This window comes from Sander lucioperca, chromosome 3, assembly GCF_008315115.2.
Source record: "Sander lucioperca isolate FBNREF2018 chromosome 3, SLUC_FBN_1.2, whole genome shotgun sequence".
In the NCBI taxonomy this organism is placed as follows: Eukaryota; Metazoa; Chordata; class Actinopteri; order Perciformes; family Percidae; genus Sander; species Sander lucioperca.
Window position 1 is genome coordinate 809,299 of NC_050175.1, and position 20,609 is coordinate 829,907.

General features: G+C 41.6%; 1 protein-coding gene across 1 annotated transcript in view; it reads left to right on the plus strand.

The window, feature by feature from the left end:
* Positions 1-20,609, plus strand: part of itfg1 (integrin alpha FG-GAP repeat containing 1) — a 162,715-nt gene that overhangs the window by 42,136 nt on the left and 99,970 nt on the right. Inside the window, exons 8-9 of the mRNA XM_031309162.2 lie at positions 1,386-1,470; positions 13,045-13,139. Coding sequence (XP_031165022.1) covers positions 1,386-1,470; positions 13,045-13,139 — 180 coding nt within the window. The remainder of the gene's footprint in view (positions 1-1,385; positions 1,471-13,044; positions 13,140-20,609) is intronic.

Sequence of the window (20,609 nt, forward strand, 5' to 3'; positions counted from 1 at the left end):
AAAGCAGGTTGATGACATCACCTTGTGTTCAGGGAAATTGTGATTGGCATCTTTTACAATTTTCTGTTTTATAAACAGTGAGTTGGTAAATTGAGAAAATAAGTGGCAGGTTAATCGTCAGTTGCAGCACTGAAATTATTTGGTGCTAAAGCGAGTTGTCAAATATAGTTAGTTGATTAGTTGATTGAAATGAATAGACAACCATTTTAACAGTTATTATATTGTTAGTACTAGTACATTTATTAATGGTGCTCTAAGCAATGTCACACATTTTTTAGGCTACAACATTTTTTGTCACATAGAGCAAACATCTCCTCACTATCTGCTAGCTGCCTGTCCCCTGAACACACTGTAAAAAACCTCTCCTCACTATCCGCTAGCTGCCTGTCCCCTGAACACACTGTAAAAAACATCTCCTCACTATCTGCTAGCTGCCTGTCCCCTGAACACACTGTAAAAAAACGCAGTCTCTGTAGACAGCCCAGGCTCCACAAACACCAACAAAAACAAACTGCTCCAACCTGCACCACCAAACATAACAAACAGTCATCCAGCATTCCAGCCAATAACCAACAAGAAGGATTTGGGGGTGGGGGTTAGTGCACGGAAGCACGGAAGGAAGGGAGAGGGGACGGGATGAGGAGGAGGGAGGGGCGAACTAGCCTCGTTTTGTTTGAAAATACTTTGAACATCAACAAGAATTGATTCCAGATTCCACAAGCTGATTCCAGTTTTTCAAACGTGAGGATTTGTTGCTGTTAGTGTTAAACTATATTAATATAATATAAAAAGTTTTACAATGTCACCTTGGGCTCTAGGAACATGGTACTTTTTTAAGATTTTAAAGATTAAAAGACTAAACAGATAAAGTAAATGAATGACCCTGATAATTTACAGTAATAAACTCTATTGTTAGCCAACTGCATGTAAAACAACACCAACTAAACTAGTTTTAAACATATTTTAAGTTTTTCAATGTTCAGTGTGTTACATGAGCAAAATGTTCTCTGTGAACGTTCATTTCTATAAATGATTTAACTGAAATAGTCCAAATAGACTGCTGCTGTGACTGTTGGGGCTATTTAGAGTCTGGCAGCTTCCAGCATCTGCTAGAAAATGAAGTGATGCAGTATGCAGTGAAGTGCTTGCACATGTATGTGTTTCTCATGTTTGTGCACAAGCATAGATGCACACAAAAGCCATACTTTGTCACTGCTTTTCTATGGGCTATCCAGGGCCCCATCAACCTGGGTCCTGTATAAAAAAAGTACAGAACCATTTTGTTAACTGTTTTACACTTTATTTGTATGTCTCACACACCTCTCTCCTTTTTTCTTTCTCTCTTTGTCTCTCTCTCTCTGTCTACTTAATGGTTGTTCTCTCAGGACGGGAACTTCACCAGAAGTGAAGTCATGCCAGCAGACCCACCACCAGCCACGACTGTCGGACAGTCCTCCTTTGTCGACTTCGGTGAGAATGCCAGACGTTTGTCCTTTGCTGTAATTTAACCCACGATGATTTAACCCACGAACCCTGTGTGTTTGTGTGTGACAGTGACAGAGTAACCGAGAGATCCCCTATAAACCTCGCACGGGCATATATTGAGTGGATATGGGTTGTAATTGGACAGGTTAAAAACACAGAAAGTCTGCGTGTGAACGTACATTTAAGATGCTTAGAAAACCTCTGAAAGCAATCAGAGTTGTACTGGGCCAGATTATACTCAAAAGTGTCTTGCTCTCTCTCTCTCTCTCTCTCTCTCTCTCTCTCTCTCTCTCTCTCTCTCTCTCTCTCTCTCTCTCTCTCTCTCTCTCTCTCTCTCTCTCTCTCTCTCTCTCTCTCTCTCTCTCTCTCTCTCTCTCTCTCTGTGTGTGTGTGGTGTCAGATCCATTCCTCTCCTAAGTCCTTTAAGCTCCCTCTGCATTTGAAGCTGTGTTGCTTCAAAGGCTTCCAAATAGGACTGTCTGGTCTTTGGTCTTTTCCCTACAGTTCTCTCATCACATAACTAACTTTCACTACACACACACACACACACACACACATACGCACACACGCTCATCCCTTACCAGATAGGCTAATCTCGCACGTGCCCACACAGTATTGCAAACACACACTCCCGCACAACACACTCTGATACACACACTCAATCCCACATAGCGCCAGATTTTTGTGAACATCTTATCCCCTTAAACAATCTTGGCCAGTAGTATTCATTGTTCAGCTCAGCTTTACATTTATCCTCAGCAAATCTCTGCTGGCTCTCTAATCTCCAGGCTGCAGCCTGTGCACCACAAAGTGGCCCCTGGTCGCTCGTGTTACCTCAGCCAGCGGAGGGGGGGAGTTGTGGGGCCTTCCTATGCTGGTTTTAGAAGCTAAATACCATTTTGATTAACAGTCTGGTGGTGTATAGTCTCACATTGCCAGACCTTCCACCACAGTGCTGTTGAGGAAGGTCCGGCTACACCACATACTGTACATTCTGGGATAGGAGAAAAAAAACACTCTGGGTTGTTTGCATTTCTTTAAACCAATCTCAATGGTCTTGGGCGTTGCAAAGCTCCGGACACAGCGGTGCTGGCTCTGCTAAGTAGTCTCAGGAAGGAACTTGTTTTGGTGGAACATTTTCACCCCGCAAAAGAAAACGCCACATGAAATATAAAATGAAGTTAACTGTTGACACAATACAGTAACGTGAGCTATTTAAATTAACCTCATTTTCTCTTACCAGTGTATCTCCATGTGTACTTTGTTCACAACAATCCCACCAATCGATCCGAAAACATTCCAGTTAGAGAGGAAATGCCCTAAACAGATACTTTGTAAATCTTTACAATCATTCCCTGAAAGAACCAAGCAGGCCTACCTTGTTGCTTGATCCAAATTTTCTTCAAAAGCCATTTATAGGGTGTAGCTTGCTAGCTCGAAGTTTGTTGTTTCCTGAACCGAACAGAGTTTGAAAACGGCAACACACAGAGTGCGAAATGTTAGGCTATTATCCTGAAAATGTACTTCCGTTGATCCAGACTAGATAGTGTACAACAGTCAAGTAAAATGAGGAATTTCTGTTGAGATTGCCCTGAACAATGCTCTGTACCTCCAGTTGCTATGCTGTAGCTGGGCAGGTACCAGAAGTAGAAGACTGTTGTAGATTGTACTGAGCAAGTCCCAGTGTAGATGTGAATGACTTTGAGCACATACTACTCAGTTGGCTGCTCTGGATGAATAGATAGGTTCAGAGCCTAAAGCCAAATATGAGCTATTCTTAGCTTTAAAGCGAGACTGTGTTACTTTTTGATGAACAGTGCCCACAGTTTTCCCAGATAATTAATTTCGCCCTACTTTCAATAGAATGTTTATCTGTGACCTGCTAAAAAACAGTGTGGAAACTGTAGTGCAAGTAGTTAAGATTCATAAGGTCATCAAACTGACTCAGTAATGTCACCGCAATATCACGGAAACGCCACCATCAGCTGATGGTCATACCAGATCCAGAAAAAGGTCACAACCTAAAGTGGCACAGCAGAATGTATCCGTGTGCAGAATATTTCCACCCAAAGGACCAAAGGATTTTTTTCCCCAGGGGAGACCAGACAATGAATACTAAATCAGTTGGCAATGTACAACTATAGACATGTATCTGTATGGAAATTGTGTGACTTTCATTTTGCCTTAAAAGTATGATAAAAAAACAGATGGAATATCCTAACCAGCTTACTGTGTTTTCTGGTTTGAAGCCTTTTTTCCCTATTATAACATTTAGAGCCATCTTTTTTCATGTTGCCAGTGTGACCTTATCACTCAGTTTGAGCTATGTGCTGTTGTTAGCTGTGTAATGTTTGATGCATTTTTAATTAACTTGTGTGCTTGTGTGGCACTCGTGTGCACACACACACACACACACACACACACACACACACACACACACACACACACACACACACACACACACAGAACTTCACACTGATAAACACATCCTTATTGGCAAGATTAATCTGTTAATCTCATTACAGCTAGGGGTGTCCATCAAATATTTAGTGAACAAACTTCCCCTTCCCAAATTGGCAATAATGTATGAGCCAGAGGGGAAATGACCTATATGCTGTGTGTGTGCTTTTGTGTATGTGTGTGCCATGAATGACGGAATCTGTCTCACAGTGTGTGTTTGTGTAATTTGCTGGCGTGTGTGTGTGTGTGTGTGTGTGTGTGTGTGTGTTGAATTCATTATCTCTGGGGGCGACGACCTTTTTTTTTTGTTTAAATCTCGAGCTTATCTCGACAAAAACTTTTTCATTTCTTTAATCTTTTTTTTCCCTTCCTTCTTCGGCTCAATGATGTCACTTCAAGACGTTGCTCTCCTTAGCTGGGGATTGAAGCCTTTGAGGGTCACGCTTCTAATAATCTGCCAAATTCCAGGAGAGAGATGCCTGGCAGGATATAACATCCCTTATTTTTGTCCCGTTTTGTCTGCTTCACTCAGCCCCTCCTCGGCTGTCGCGGCCTATCTTTGTTTCTCTTGATCTACTGTATATCTGCTATCTATGGCTCACTCACTCCTCACGCTCGTTTTCCTTCTCCTCCCTGTATTCTTCATCGGAGCACATATTGGTGTCACTCGTATGATGTAGAGGAGGAGGAGGGCTCTGTAGTGACCCACTGTCACTACCTTTATCCTTTTAAGTTGCTTTCTTTTTCCAGGAGTATTCATAAAGCTTATTTGTTCCCTTTGCTTAAGATATAGAGAGATTCATGTTTTACAGAATATAGAACAATATCAAATATCAATATCAAACACTATTTAAAGGAATTATAATACGGTTTGATAAGCAATAGCTGAATGGGTGATTACAGTCGAGGCCAGATAACATCAGACACACTGTATCAAATTATGTTAATTTGATACATCAACTTACACTTTATCTAACCATATCTCTTAGTCCTTTTTTGTCTTTTTCTGTATCTCTAACTCTCACATTGCCAGCAAGAGTGGAGTCAGTGTCTGTTATTGAATCAATGGGGCTGAATGGGAGACTCACTATGAGTCAGAGGAGATTGGTTCTGGCAAGAATTGCACAAAGAACTGAAAGAGAAGCTGTACTCTTAGGTAACAGCTCTTTAAATATTTTAATGCCACAAGTCCAACATGGATGCATTTCAGCCCGAAGCAAGCCAGAAGGTCTTTCTTTTATGTTCTGCCATAGTTGTAAGACAGATGCACACGCATACAGAAGTGATACAATGGTCCCTTCTCCTCAATGCTTATTAATGTATACATTCAAGTTGCAGAGGTCATGAAAGGTCCGTTTTTTGTCACATGAAAAGCTAGTTCCTTAGTTAAAATGGTAAAAGAAAATTGAGTTTACCTGTAAGAGGTTTATTTATTAAAACAAACCTTTTACTTCTGAAATCGATTGATGTTACATGTAAAGTATGCCAACAATGAACAATAGGATTTGAAACTAACTTTCGTAAGAGGAACTGTTATAACGATAATAGAATCCATGTAAGAGGTGCTAAGAATTGGTGATGGTATTTCCATTTCCAACAGCGAGACTCAAAAGTCACTCCAACACTTTGGTCCTTGAAATAACTATTAGGTGGTGGCCAGGTTAGCTCAGTTGGTAGAGCAGGCACACATATATAGAGGTGTATGCCTCGACGCAGAAGGTCCAGAGTCCGACCTGGACGATTTTCCTGGACCCTGGACCTTCTGCGTCGAGGAATAAACCTCTACATATGTGCGCCCGCTCTACCAACTGAGCTAACGACGAAGTTGACATTTTTGGTTTTTAGTGAAATATCTCGACCGCTATCGGATGGATTGCTATGACATTTGGGACAATATGTCACCTTATGAGCTGCTGATAAATGTGTTACCTATCTCTGGCTCAAGTCCCGTTTACCCACCAAGTGCATGGTAACAATAACATGTTGTGTAGCCTGCATCTAATGTGATCGATTCAGGAGTTGAAATCCTTAGTTCAAGTTTCAGATATTTCAGTCATATGATAAGTTTGGGTTTTTGCAACCTCACACTCGTGGTAGTGCATGTACGGAGGGTGGAGAACATAACAAGAATACCTTAGAGTATACAATACAATTCACTACAACATGACAGCTTTAAAAAGGGTGGTTATGTTGAAACAACACCTCTCTGATGCAGTCACAAACATGACAATTGTATTTATCACTGTTTATTGGGTTGCATTAAATTGTACAGGTGTTTCTGTGTCTGTCCCATTTTCCTATCTTTCTATATTTATTCTTTATCTATCTGATCAATGGTCCTTCTATTGCATAAGCATATCTCTGTCCACCAGCCTCACTCTGTCAATGTTATTATCATTCAGTCTCTGTCTCTCTGTGTGCAGCCATCTTATGAGCCCTTCTGACCAGCTTCTTTCTGAGCTAATTAAACACACATTTTTGCTTTATCAAAAAAACAAACTTAAAAGAATAATGACCGGGAGGCCGAATGAGAGAGAAGAGAGAGGGTGAGGCAAATGGAAGAGTCAGGGTAAATGGCACACTTCAAAGATAACATAAAGCGAGATAGAAAAGAGGATAGAAAAATAGAGATGTGCCCAGGTGAATGATGAGTAGAGGGGGAGGATGGGAAGATAGCAGAGTGGATAATGAAAGAAGGAAGGGAAAGAACGGAGCGGAGAGGATGAGAAAGAGCAGAGAGCAGCATTGTATCCCTGTGTGATCTGAAGTAGGAATTATTTCCATCACACTGTCAACTCTTTCTCCATTCTTCTACCTCTACCTTTTCTGGTAGAGATTGTTTTTTATATGGCAACATCGGCAAAGATAATTATAAAACACAAGATAAAAAACAAAACTGACACTGACTGACAAACAGCGGCTTATGAGTGTTCTCAGTAAAAGTCTGCTTTTGTGTTATATTATTGTGCAGGCTGTAGGATACAATGCTGCTGGGCTGCAGCTCTTCCTGCTCTCTCCTACAAAAATATCAAGTTTAGCTTTATTGTGGAATGAATCTGGGAAAGCTCATTTAGTAAGCTGCAGCAGCTGCAGATTCATATAAATGTCCATCAATATAGCTCTCATATGTATTTAGGAAATGCTGTTTTAAGAACATTTATAACACTCCAGGCTGCCTACCTTTTTATTCAGTTTAATTGTGATCCAGTCTGATCTGAGCTAGGTGAGTGTTTTCCTACTGGGTCTGTCCATTACTGTGATCAGGTAATCTGACATTGGCTACTCTTTAAAAAAACACCAATTGAAGCAGAGTCGGTCTCTTCACATTCAAAGTATTTGTGCCCACTTAATGAAAACGATTGACACCTGGATTTCCTTTTAAAAAAACATTATTTTTGGATTTTGGATTATTTCACAAATTAGGCACATTTCCTTTAAATGGTTTATAGCCAATCAACTAGGCTACACAGGCTGTAATCCACCAGTACACCGAGTAGAAGAAGTAGAGTTGTGAACCAGAAACAAAACAAGTCACCTTGGCCATCAGACCTATCTACAGGAGAAACATACAGGAGAGCTCTCCAGGAATTTGGTTTAGTTAAGCAAGTTTTAATTGGTTCTTTCATGTCAGCGAGTATTGTTTCAAGCTGTCTGGAGACGAAGACAAATAATTAAAGCAATGATTCTAATGCACGTAGCAAGACGTCAACAACGGAAACAGCTGATCAGTCATGCAAGTTAAATGTTCGCTACGTCAGAACATATTAGGCAAAGGAAGAAACCACCTCAAGGGAGCGTAAAAAAACGTATTTGCGCAGTTGAGGAAGTTCCATTGAATTTTGTTGTTTCCATACAGCTTTTCTAATGCGATACTTCAAAATGTGCATAAAAATATGTTTATGGAAGCACGGCTACTAACATCTCAGATACAGGACTGACCTTCCCACAGAACACATATCCCCAACATGATAAATGCTGAAAACACCAAGCAGGAACTATCCATTTGGACCCCTGTACTATGTCATCTGTCTGAGTGGCAGACACACTGTGTGTGTGTGTGTTTATGTGTGTGTGTGTTTATGTGTGTGTGTTTATGTGAATCTGTTCACACGCCCATGTCAAGCAGTTCTTTTTCCAGCACTAGACTTTTAATAGATGCACAGCATATGCCAGACAAAACAGGCCCATCTGCCTTATCACTGAGGTAATTGCATTTTTCAAAGTGACAGCGACCAATGCATAATTCATCATTAGGTAAAGCATAACGAAGTCCCACAACCAAGTGTGTCGGCTAGCTTCACTGCAGGTAGGAAGGAGGGAGGCTGCGCTGCGACCGGCAGCTCACTAAGATAGGGAGATTTTTTCAGACAGTGAGACAGGAATGTTTGGAGGTGATATTTAAAATCGGTAAGGCTGTCATAATGCTGTGTGTGTATGTCTGCGTGAGAGAGAGAGAGAGAGAGTGTGTGTGTGTGTGTGTGTGTGTGTGTGTGTGTGTGTGTGTGTGTGTGTGTGTGTGAGCGTGAGCGTGCAGGTAAGTCAGCATGTTAACAGGACAGCCTATTTCTCTGTGCTCTCCCCTCAGGCGTTCGTTCTCCACTCATCTCATTATATTGTTACATTCAACCTTTCCTCCTCTCCCTCTTCTCTGTCTACCTCATTCTTTCCTCAACCACGGCATACTTTTGACACCTTTTTTTTTTTACCTTTATTTTCCTTTTGTATTTATTTTTTTCTTTCACTGGCTGTCTTGTCGTGTTTTCAACCAGCCTACTTTTTGCTTTCTGACTCGTTTTGCTTTTTCAGTCTCACATTCTTTGTCACTTTCTCTCTGTGTCAGACTCCTACAGAAATGGTTGTACCTGTAAAACAGAGGTACTGGAGATCTGCTCGGCTGATCAGTCAGTTGTGTAAGCAGTATCACATAGCAACATGCATCTTTAAGTAAAAAACATCTCCTCCAGACCATATTAATGAAGTAAAAATGCCGCAAGGGTGTAAATAAAATCTCCATATTGTGATATCCCTGGCATTTAGAAATATCCCAATCCATATGCAAATGGTGAGTCTCCCGGGTTTGAGGTTCAAAGTTCAGATATTAATTTGCACATTTTAATATACAATTTAATGCAGATCGCAAAGTACATCTGACAAAACAATTGTCCTTTATTGAAGGTAAAACCTGCGTCTCCCTCTTTCTTATTCCAATATCTGCTGCGCAGTAATTGTGCATAAGTAGTACTCTCAATCATAAGGACCCACCCACAGTGATCTACGCACTAATTTTGCATACATTTAAAAAATGCTGTTCATGTTAAAAGTGTTATGTATTGAAAGGGATATCCACAACTTCCATTTTGTGTGTGCATCAACAATCACAATATACCAGAGGTTTCCAAACTGTGAGGCACCCCCCCCCCCCCTCCCCCCATTATACTTTTAATGGTGCCAAATGTAAACAAATATAGTCTAAAAAAACGGAAGTTGTAGCCCACAGCTAACTTAAAGACTCCATGGCAACATTTTACTTCCAGTTTACATTCCACAAAGCCCTCCAATTATGAGAACTGTAGTTCCAAAACGGCAAGATTATCCCCCGAATGGAAGTGAGACAAAGAATAATAATAGGAGTTACAAAATCCATGAATACCACCTTCCAATAATAGTTTGATGGTGGTGTGCAGTTGTCTTCATTTTTTCTGAGGGGGGCCCACAGTGTCAGACTTTGACACTGCATTTTAAGATTACTGTGCTGTTACAACCTCTATATCACGATTTTGCACTATTTCTACATTCTAGAAGATGTTTTGTCACTGACGTTCCGACTCAAGAATCCCACTTAAGATTGGAGACATTTTGATTTATGATACATGCTGAGTGAACCTTTTTCTGTAGAAATAAATGTGAAATTAATGTAAATACACTCATTAGGCTTCAGACGAAGTGGGTTCCAAGCTAGAGAGATATGGTAGAGAGATATATTTTAAAGACAGGGAGCTAATTGTAAATCGTCAAAAAATGACTCGGGGCTTATGGAGGCATAAATAATAATATTTCTTGTAAAAGACTTCCGAAGTTGGTTTTGTGTGTTTTCTGTAGCACTTTTACACCTGGGTTTTATGATTCACTGTTCTCCCGAAAGACGGGACCAATGTCATGTCACACATCTCTCCTCCTCTATTACACCTTTAGCATGCACAATCTCAAAATAAACACACAGATCTCCATCAGATCATAGGGTTTGTAATGAGACACTGGCTTCTGGCAGCATCCAACCATGCATGTTTCTGGGTGTGCATATTGTGATTTGCATTGTTATTGGTGCTGTGTTGTACTCCATGAATAGCAATGTGTCACAATTCATATCTGCACAGTCTCTGTGTATTGTCTCTCAGTCTCCCTCATCTTGTTGTCTTTACCTACTTTCTCCTCTGTTTTCTCTCCATTCCTCGGGCCTGGCCTCCCCTCTTTTTTCAGCGCCCACTTCGTTTCAACCCATACCTGCAGTTTCCTCCCTCTTCAAGTCTCTCATCCAATCTTCATCACGCCATGCATTGTCAGCGGGACTGAGAGATGAAAAGTGGAGGAGGGAGGGAGGGAGGGAGGGAGGGAGGCAACAATGGTGAATAAAGAGGAGCAGAGATGGACAGAGAAACAAGGGCATTAAGACTGAGAAGGGACTAATCGCAGAGAGAGAAGTGAGCTAGAAGAGAGGGCGAGAGAGAATACGCATAATGAGAATAAAACAGACAGATGAATAGATAGATGAAAGGAAGTATTCATGGAGGGAAGGACAGGGGGAGAAGCAAGTGTGTGTGCGTGTGTGTGTGTGTGTGTGTGTGTGTGTGTGTGTGTGTGTGTGTGTGTGTCAAAACTAACAGTAAAACATCAGAGACAGAATGGTGAGTGACAAATCTGTAAGACTGAATTAGCGCTCATTCTGCCTCTCTCTCTCTGCCTGTTTCTTTGTTTGTCTCCTTACAGTATCTCACCATCTACAGTACACAGCTAATCACACTGCAACATGTTCAAATGGTACACTAGCTACACTCAGTATGTGTTTGTTTTCATTGCACCCAAAAAAAGCAGCTTATTAGACAGAAAAGAAAAATCCCTGTTTTGGTTCCAACCATTACGGTGTGTTGCGCTAGATATTTGCAGCACTCCTGCCACCTCTGCCTGGATGTGGGCTAACGGATGCTCCATTTAGAATTTAGACAGATTGGGAGTTTGCAAAATTGTGTTGAAACAATTAAGTACTGCACTTCCATAAGTGTGGGGGCCTTGATGGAAACAGTTTTTTTTTTTTTTTATCCTGACTTTTAGTCCCTGGCATACGTGAAGCTGCAAAAACATCCAACATTACCCACAATGCAACTTCATAGCATCTTTCTTGTTTTTAGACATTCCATGAAAATGCCTACATGCTTCAAACTCCTCACCTCCACTTTGTAACACAGGCATCAGTCTGCTTTATACTCTATTCTCACTGCCCACAGATACCCATATTTAGTTATGAACTGTTTTACTTTTTTCTTGTTTTGGAATTTAGCATTTTTCATTTTCCGTGGCAATGACTGCTATATTGACATGACAGTATGATCATGATATGATGTGTTGTGATGTTTCTATCCAGATTTTTAGCATTGTAAATGTGTGTTTTCATCAGCCATTGGCTTTGAGCGTATTAGAAATCAAATTCATCTAACTTTTTTAATGACCTTATGTCAGTCAAAGACATTTAAATATATATGATTTTCAATATGTAATAGTACAACAAGGACTTGTTGACTTATTATCTGTAGCAGTGTATCTCTGTCTCACTTTTCCTCCCCCTTTCTGCCTCTCGCTCAGTTGCCATTGACAGCCACATTCAGTTTCTCCTCCTCCCCTGCTTTGTACTGTCATTCATCATCAGTGTCATTCAGTTTTTCCCATCCACATGGCACAACATCTGTTTGGGAGGTTTGCACTTGCCCTGTTGGAAAGGATTCAGAGAAACTGTGCGATGAGAAGCCTGGAAGCGCTTTCGCCTCTTTATGTCTGGTGTCAATTTACATGCCAACCTCTGAACCCAGAGTGCGTGTGCAGTGTCTTTAGGATATAGCCAAATCTCAAAAGCTGTGCTGCACACTAAATATCAGATATTCCGAGGTTTCATTGTTTTGTGTATTTTTTGTTTTACAGCAGGGAATTGATCAGAAAAGTTGTTTACTGAAGTGGTGGTATGTTCCTTTAATCGTCAGGTCGTTTAGAGACCTTCCTCGTAGACTTCAGAATCAGATGATGTTGCTAAAACAATGGTTGTACAAAGGCTGTTGGAGTGCAGTGTGAACATAAATAAAGTACAGTGTAACTATAAGTAGCAGCAGTAGCAGATATTGCACATGTAACTGATGACTTATTGCAATTATTGAGTAATTATTGTAAATAATTGTCCAAGAATATTGAAACTTGTCATAGCAAGAAAAAGGTGTAAGTACTAACATTAATGATGGGCTCACTCAGTGTAGTTGTACCAGTAAGCCATGACAACAAGCATGCATGCTTCATACCACGGTCCTGGAACTTGAACCCTTACAGTGGTGTCTGTTCTTTATGTGAAGAAATGTATGATTCACTCGACATCACTTGAAATCGGAAACTGAACCTGATGCACTGACGTGTTTGTGCTTTGAAGAGCTGTTGTTTTGATTTGGGAGGCTCTGTCCCTGTTTGTACTTTAGTTGAAGCCTGCGTGGAATTATGCTAATAATAATTAATAGCACTGAAAATCAGTAGAGAAAATGATTCTTCAAGTCAACTGACATTATTGAAAGGCATCAAAGAGACATGGGCTGTTTGGATGTGTGTTTGCTCGTAGGAAACAAGCAGGTGTTCCTGTGATCCGGCTCACACGTGGGGGGGGGGCAGGAACTACTGCTTTGTTGCCAGAAACTGTGCTGTGCTCAAAGTGAACTCCACAACAAATCCGTGGCTTTCCGATGGGGTGACAATATTAAAATAGCACAGTTTTAGAAAACAAAGGACCTACTTCCACGGGTACCATCCAACATTGTTGCTTCTCAATGTCATTCTCTCACTGTCTGTTTCTGGCAGATGGTGATGGCGACCAGGACCACCTCCTCCCCGTGTGTTTGGATGCTGCCTGTCAACACAGTGCCATCTACCTGGCCAAGTCAGGCTCCAAAGAGGTACATAACACACACATGAGCACACTGACTGTTGGGGTAAAAGTAACTCTAATGGATTCTCTTGGTTTTTTACTCAGTTAACCACTTTATTTTTTTTTTATTTATCACTCTTCTATGAGCTGGATTTTACTCCAGACCACATTGTACTACTCTGCTCTCTGTTCTCACCTTCTGCTCAAATCTGTCAGACTCTGGTACATCGCTTTGTTCTGTGGTACACTCTCGTTATTTGTACAACACCGCTCTGTTTGACTGTCCTCTTTTCTACTAGTTCTTATTCAGGGTTTCTGCGGGGTCTTAAAAAGTCTAAAATTTCAAAATCAAAATGTTTTGACTAACAGGCATTTTCCACTGGGCGCGTCTGCACTGCTTTCCGGAGGTGCCGCAGGCTCCGCGAGTAATCGCGGCCATTCAAGTCAAGTCCACCAGCCACGGCACGTCCCAGAAGCGCGCGTGTATCGTATATTAAAAAGTCTTAAATTTGACTTGGTGAAACCTGCAGAAACCTTGTTATTACATGCTAAGAGGAAGCATAGAAACCAAAGCTGACTGTTGGTAGGAGAGGGGACCTGAACTGCCATCCATCCGGAACCTCTTCTCCAAAATTTTACTTACAACTACTTCTGCCTTTGCTACTTAGAAAGGATGGGGATTGTTCTCATGACCAAAAGAGGCCGCTTGTAAGCAGATTGATTATCTATTTCAGGAACGTATTAAACACGTGGCTCGCTGCTTAGAAAGAAATTGCGGCTGATCTGCCGGTGAGCCATGCGAGATAGAAGTAACAGATTATGCGATCACACACTCAATCCCATCTGAATGATGTACATGCGCGGAAGTGAATACATGTGCACAGACGTGCTCACACACAGTTGCTCTTACGCTCATATGAACACACACACACACACACACACACCATATACGCCATCTGCACCACCACCTACGTAGTATCTTGTGTGATTCTTTTCATTTACATCCTACCAGTTGGCAGGAGCCCCCACTTCCTTTTCTTCCTTCCTCTGCCACCAGAGAACATGCTTCCACTTTCTTTTTTCAATCCAAAATAGCAATAATTCTGGCTTATCTGCATGTCCGCCTTCAGAAACACGTGCAAACATAAGACACACACACACACACACACGGAGACGCACAGATGCTCACTCCCTGTGGACATGCCTTCTTTTGTTTGCCTGTCAGCAACAACAAAAAATGATTGAAAGGAGAAGTGTTGAAGGAAAGGAGGAGGGGAGGCAGAGCAAGGAGGACGTATCTGCACTGATGGATGAAGTCAACACATGTTGTGTTCTGTGTTGCTATGTGTTTGAGAGACAGTGGCGGAGAGGGAAGGGTGAGCACAGTGAGGAGGAAACCAGCCTCTCTCTAAGCTTCTCTGCAGTCAAGGAGTGGTGAGAATAGTATACAGTCATAATGAAATCATTTTTTTTATCGCCATCGCGATATCAACTTGCTCGATAAACGCATCACAAAAGACGCTTAGAGATTTATTTATTTATTTATTTTGGGCATTTCTGGGTTTATTGGACAGGAAAGCTGAGACATGAAAGGGGAGAGAGGGGGGGGAAGACATGCAGGAAAACCACCACAGGTCAGATTCGAACCCTGGACCTTATGCGTCGAGGAACAAGCCTCTGTACATGTGCGCCTGCTCTACCAACTGAGCCAAACGGCCACACGCTTAGAGATTTTTTGTGTTAGTTTTTTGTGTTAGTTGAAAGAAAAGATGTAGAAAACCTCACTTTAAAATGTAACGGTCATTCTTCTTTTAGTGGTGCCTTGATATTCAATTCAATGTTCAGTTCGTTCAATAAAAGAATGTTGGAAATGATTTCATTTAATTTGTTTTAAATTCAATAAGCAATTGTTTGTATTTTAGCAGAATACTGAAAGCAGCAGAAAGGCAGAACTGAGTACACTTTATATCGTTATCGCGATATTCAGCAGTGTTATCACATATCGCTCATTTCCCTCATATTGTGCAGCCCTATTATCTACATCACAGTATTGATGTCATCTGTTCATCATTATTGGTGGTGTAAACACTTTATGAGCCAATAGTTATGCTTGATCTTACATCACGTGTGTGTACTCTAGGTGTACGTGTGTGGGTGTGTGGCTCCATCACAGTGGAGCAGCTAGTCAGCAGATGTCTCCCCTGGAGGTATCTGCCCCCTGACAATAACAGAGAAAATGGAGGGAGGGAGAAAACAGAAATGGAGGTATGAAAGGGAGATAAATGGGAAGAAAAGGGAGCTTGATGTCGGTATGGGGAATGAAAAAAATTTATGACTGGAGGGAGAAAGAGGAGGTGGAGGGAAAGGAAGATTGGAGAAGGTAGAGTGAAAAAGCTCTTTCTGTTGCCCCTTCATTGCCATGTTTAAAGGGAACATCCCATCTGAGGGAATGAGGGCGAGAGAAGCAGAAAAGAGGAATGGAGAGTGAATAAGACTGGTGATATGAAGACATGATGAGATGCCTTCTGGTGTGCATGGCAGTCCCGCTGAGTAGAAACTAGTGTGTGTCTATAGATCATCTCCAAACAGCAATTCATTCCTTCCTTCCTGTGGTCTCAGCCACAGCTCTGCACACTCTCTACCTCTGCAGCAGCTCCAGGCCTTTAGTTCACCATATTGAAAGAAACCGCATGGGGGCCTCCAACAATCTCTCTGCTTCATTTTCTGTCGTTACAGACACACACTGATCACATTTATTGTACTTTGCGCCTCCTCTTTTCTGCTCCCAAATTCTGTCGCACAATTGGATATCCCTGCAGAGAGTAATGTAATTGTGTGCATGTGGGCGTTACACCTGTCAAGGACATTGTAGCAAAGGAAAGCAAACAAAAATGTGACTTGGGTATTATTTCATTAGCTGGAAGGTAAGACTCCCTTAATACGAGAACACATTCATAAGAACAATCCAAAAGCCATTCAGGTCCACAGCATATGTATATATTTAGGACCATGGCTCATTTCTAGTTCAATACAGCAATATTGCTAAATAACATTGCCATATTTTTAATGGCTTTACAAATGCAATTTTCTAATCAGAACAATCATTTAGAATAACCACCCTTTAATAAACAGCACCAGATTTACACAGACCGTTACAAACATTCTATTACTGAATATCTTTTAGCCTTCTAATCATTTTCTTGACGTAATAAAGATTAAAATATCATGTTTCTGCTAAGTGCTTGCATTACACTGCAGCATACACGACTGTACCCTTACGACAAACAAACAATTCATCCAGTTCAACAGTAAGTACACTTAGCACATCTACTGTATGAATTTGGAGTTGTTAACATACTTTCATTTCCCCGTATTCCCATATGTCTTCCCATATACTGTAGTTAATGTCTTTGGTCAGCTATGAAGTGTATGGTCAAGTCCATAAAATCTGGCAGAGAACGAACAATCAATCAAGCGCACCTTATTTTATATACATATATAGTCACAATGAGCATGCTTATTAATAACAGGTGTAAATGTAAAAGCCCAAGGATTGGCTGTAACTATTATGTATTCAGATCACATGTTAAAGGAGACCTGTTTCAGGGATACTTCATCGATTTAGCATTAAGCTTTATATCAGTAGAAACCCGGTAGTATTGTTGAATGACCATGCTTCCCTCCCTCATGTCCCCCTGAGAGGGGAGATCTCTGTATTGTGGGTCTGGAAAAAAGCCTCTTATAACGCAAAAATCCTCATTTTGCGTCATAAGAGGCTTTTTTGCCCAGAGGTTATGGATTACAGCCAGTAGTAGGACCTACTTCCGCATGTTGTCAACCCGCCCATAGGGGGTTGGACTGCCGACATTCTCCGAAACGAGCGTCAGCCATCTTGAATCCTCGCGTAGCTTAGTGGCTTCTCAGCATCAAAACTTTAGATAGATAGATTTATTCATCCCAACAATTATGTGCATTCAAACTACCGCACACGTGTACCACCGGGATACATTGGTACAGATCGGAGAATATGCAGGACACTTTATTACAGACGGAATACTCGACACAGCTTCGCCCGCCGGCTACGGAGACCAGCGGTGTTGCTCGAAGCCTCTGTCCGGTAAAGGGACATCATCAGCGGGGAATGTTGAACGAGTTTGTGGGTGGCAAAATCGTGTTTGTTGTCCGCTCATTAGACAACAAACTGGACTACATCCAACTTCAACGAAACTCCCAACGCGAGTTCAGAGACTGCTGTGTTTTTGTTGTTGTGGAAACAATTGCTGTATCGGACTATCCAGCTACCAGGCTGCTCTGTCGCCGGGTAAGGCTAGTGGAGGTGAGCTGTGTTAACACGGACTACCTGGTGCCAAAATGGGGTGCTTGTATCCAACTAACTGCTAACTGCTGGTGGAGTTTGTGACTGTTAAATGCCGACCATTCTACATTCCACGCAAATTTGTATACTCGGTGATACAGTCTACCAAGCGCTAATGCTAGTAGCTAGCTATGTGTTAGCTGAACTTTACGGAGCATATCATGTGTGTACACTAAATGTAGCCTGTTTCCTATGTCGTTTTTATATAATGTCGTTTTCATATATTTTAATTGTGTAACACCACTTGAGCCACGGTGAAACGTTGTTTCGTGTATATGGTTGAAATGACAATAAAACAGACTAAAGTTGAGTTGACTGTCTCACTGTCTGTCTGTAACGGTAGGCGTGGCTTGGGGGTAGACGCTAAAGCAGCAAAGCAAGTGCATTCTGGGATTTGGTGTCTTTCATCCACATGAGCCAAAAACACATTTTCTGGCTTTTCTCGGCCTAGAAGCCACCAATTTCTGAAATAATTTCAATTCAATTCAATTCAATTTTATTTATAGTATCAAATCATAACAAGAGTTATCTCGAGACACTTTACAGATAGAGTAGGTCTAGACCACACTCTATAAAGCCCCAACAATTCCAATAGTTCCCCCAAGAGCAAGCATTAGCAGTGGCTATTGCGACAGTGGCGAGGAAAAACTCCCTTTTAGGAAGAAACCTCGGCAGACCCAGACTCTTGGTGGGCGGTGTCTGACGGTTGGGGTTATGACGGTACAGGATGTAGCGTGGCACAGCAGAGCATGGGTGGACGCGGTGGACGCAGCAGGACGTAGCCGGGCATTGCAGGGAATCGCAGAGCGTAGCAGGGTGTAGCAGGTCCATAGCCACAGCTGCACCCAAGACCCAGGTCTTGGTGTCGCCCTAATCCGAGGCGATGTTCTGGGCGAAGAAGAAACATAAGGACTCTGGGGAGTAAACTCCTAGGTGAGTAACAAGCACTTCTGAGACAGGATGTGCATAAAAGGAAACAAAAGAAAAGAGCGTGTCATAAGAAGGAACTTCCTCGGCAGTCTAGAATTATAACAGCATAACTAGGAGAGGCACTATATTATTGATTATACGATAGGTAAATCTGATGACTGTAAAGAGAAGCAGAGAAAAGCAGGGGTGCTGTGTCTGCAGCTATACACCCTGCCCCGCCGGTCTAGGCGTTCACTGCAACTCCTCACTCCCTAACTATAAGCTTTATCAAAGAGGAGAGTTTTCAGTTTAGTCTTAAATGTAGCGACGGTGTCTGCCCCCCGAACCCAGATTGGGAGCTGGTTCCACAGGAGAGGAGCCTGATAGCTGAAGGCTCTGCCTCCCATTCTACTTTTAGAGACTCTAGGAACCACAAGTAACTCTGCATTCTGGGAGCGTAGTGCTCTAGTGGGACAATAAGGTACTAAGAGGTCCTCAAGATATGAAGGAGCTTGACCATTTAGAGCTTTATAGGTCAGAAGAAGGATTTTAAATTCAATCCTGGATTTTACAGGAAGCCAATGGAGAGAAGCTAATACAGGAGAAATATGATCTCTTTTCTTAGTTCTTGTCAGAACACGCGCTGCAGCATTCTGGATCAGCTGGAGAGTCCTAACGGACTTATTTGAGCATCCTGATAATAAGGAATTACAGTAGTCCAGCCTGGAAGTAAGGAATGCATGGACTAGTTTTTCTGCATCGTTTTGAGATAGGATGTTCCTAATTTTAGCAATGTTACGAAGGTGAAAAAAGGCTGTTCTAGAGGTGTGTTTTAGATGGGCGTTAAAGGATAGATCCTGATCAAAAATAACTCCTAGATTTCTGACAGTAGTACTTGAGGCCAGGGCAATGCCATCCAGAGTAATTATATCTTCGGCTAATGAGGTTCGTAGGGGTTTGGAGCCCAGGACAATAACTTCGGTTTTGTTTGAGTTTAACATCAGGAAATTGTAGGCCATCCATGATTTTATATCTTTAATGCAAGCTTGAAGTTTAGCTAGCTGGCTGGTTTCGTCTGGCTTGATTGACAGATATAATTGGGTGTCATCCGCATAACAGTGAAAGTTAATTGAGTGTTTCCTAATAATATTGCCTAGAGGAAGCATATATAAGGAGAATAGAATTGGTCCAAGCACTGAGCCTTGAGGAACGCCATGGTTAATTTTAGCGTAATTGGAGGGTTTATTGTTAACATTAACAAATTGCGATCGATCAGAGAAGTAGGACTTAAACCAGTTTAGTGCGATTCCTTTAATGCCAACTAAATGTTCCAGTCTCTGTAAGAGGATGGTATGGTCAATAGTATCGAATGCAGCACTAAGATCTAATAAGACAAGTACGGAGACAAGTCCTTTGTCTGATGCAGTTAGAAGATCGTTAGTGATTTTCACCAGTGCCGTCTCTGTGCTATGATGCTTTCTAAATCCTGACTGAAAGTCCTCAAATAAGCTATTGCTATGTAGAAAATCACATAACTGGTTAGCGACTACTTTCTCAAGGATCTTGGAGAGAAAGGGAAGGTTAGATATAGGTCTATAGTTGGCTAAGACCTCAGGATCGAGGGTGGGTTTTTTCAGTAGAGGTTTTATCACAGCTACTTTAAATGACTGCGGTACATAACCTGTCAATAAAGACATATTTATCATATCTAGCAATGAAGTGTTAACCATGGGTAACGCTTCTTTAAGTAGCCTCGTTGGGATGGGGTCCAAGAGACAGGTAGATGGCTTAGCTGAAGAGACCTTTAGCATTAATTGTTGAGGGTTTATAGGATAAAAGCAATCTAAGTATATGTCAGGTCTAGTCGTTCTTTCTAGCAGTCTGTCAGTTAAAGGTGACCCATTAGAGGTTGGGGGAAAGAGGTGATGAATAGTATCTCTAATTGTTATAATTTTATCGTTAAAGAAACTCATGAAGTCATCACTACTCAGAGCTATAGGAATAGATGGCTCAATAGAGCTGTGGCTATCTGTCAGCCTGGCTACAGTGCTGAAAAGAAACCTTGGGTTGTTCTTATTTTCTTCTATTAGTGATGAATAGTAGTCTGATCTGGCCTTTCTTAGGGTCTTCCTATAGGTTTTCAGACTGCCTTGCCAGTCTAAACGAGATTCTTCCAGTTTGGTGGAACGCCATTTACTTTCAAGTTTGCGCGAG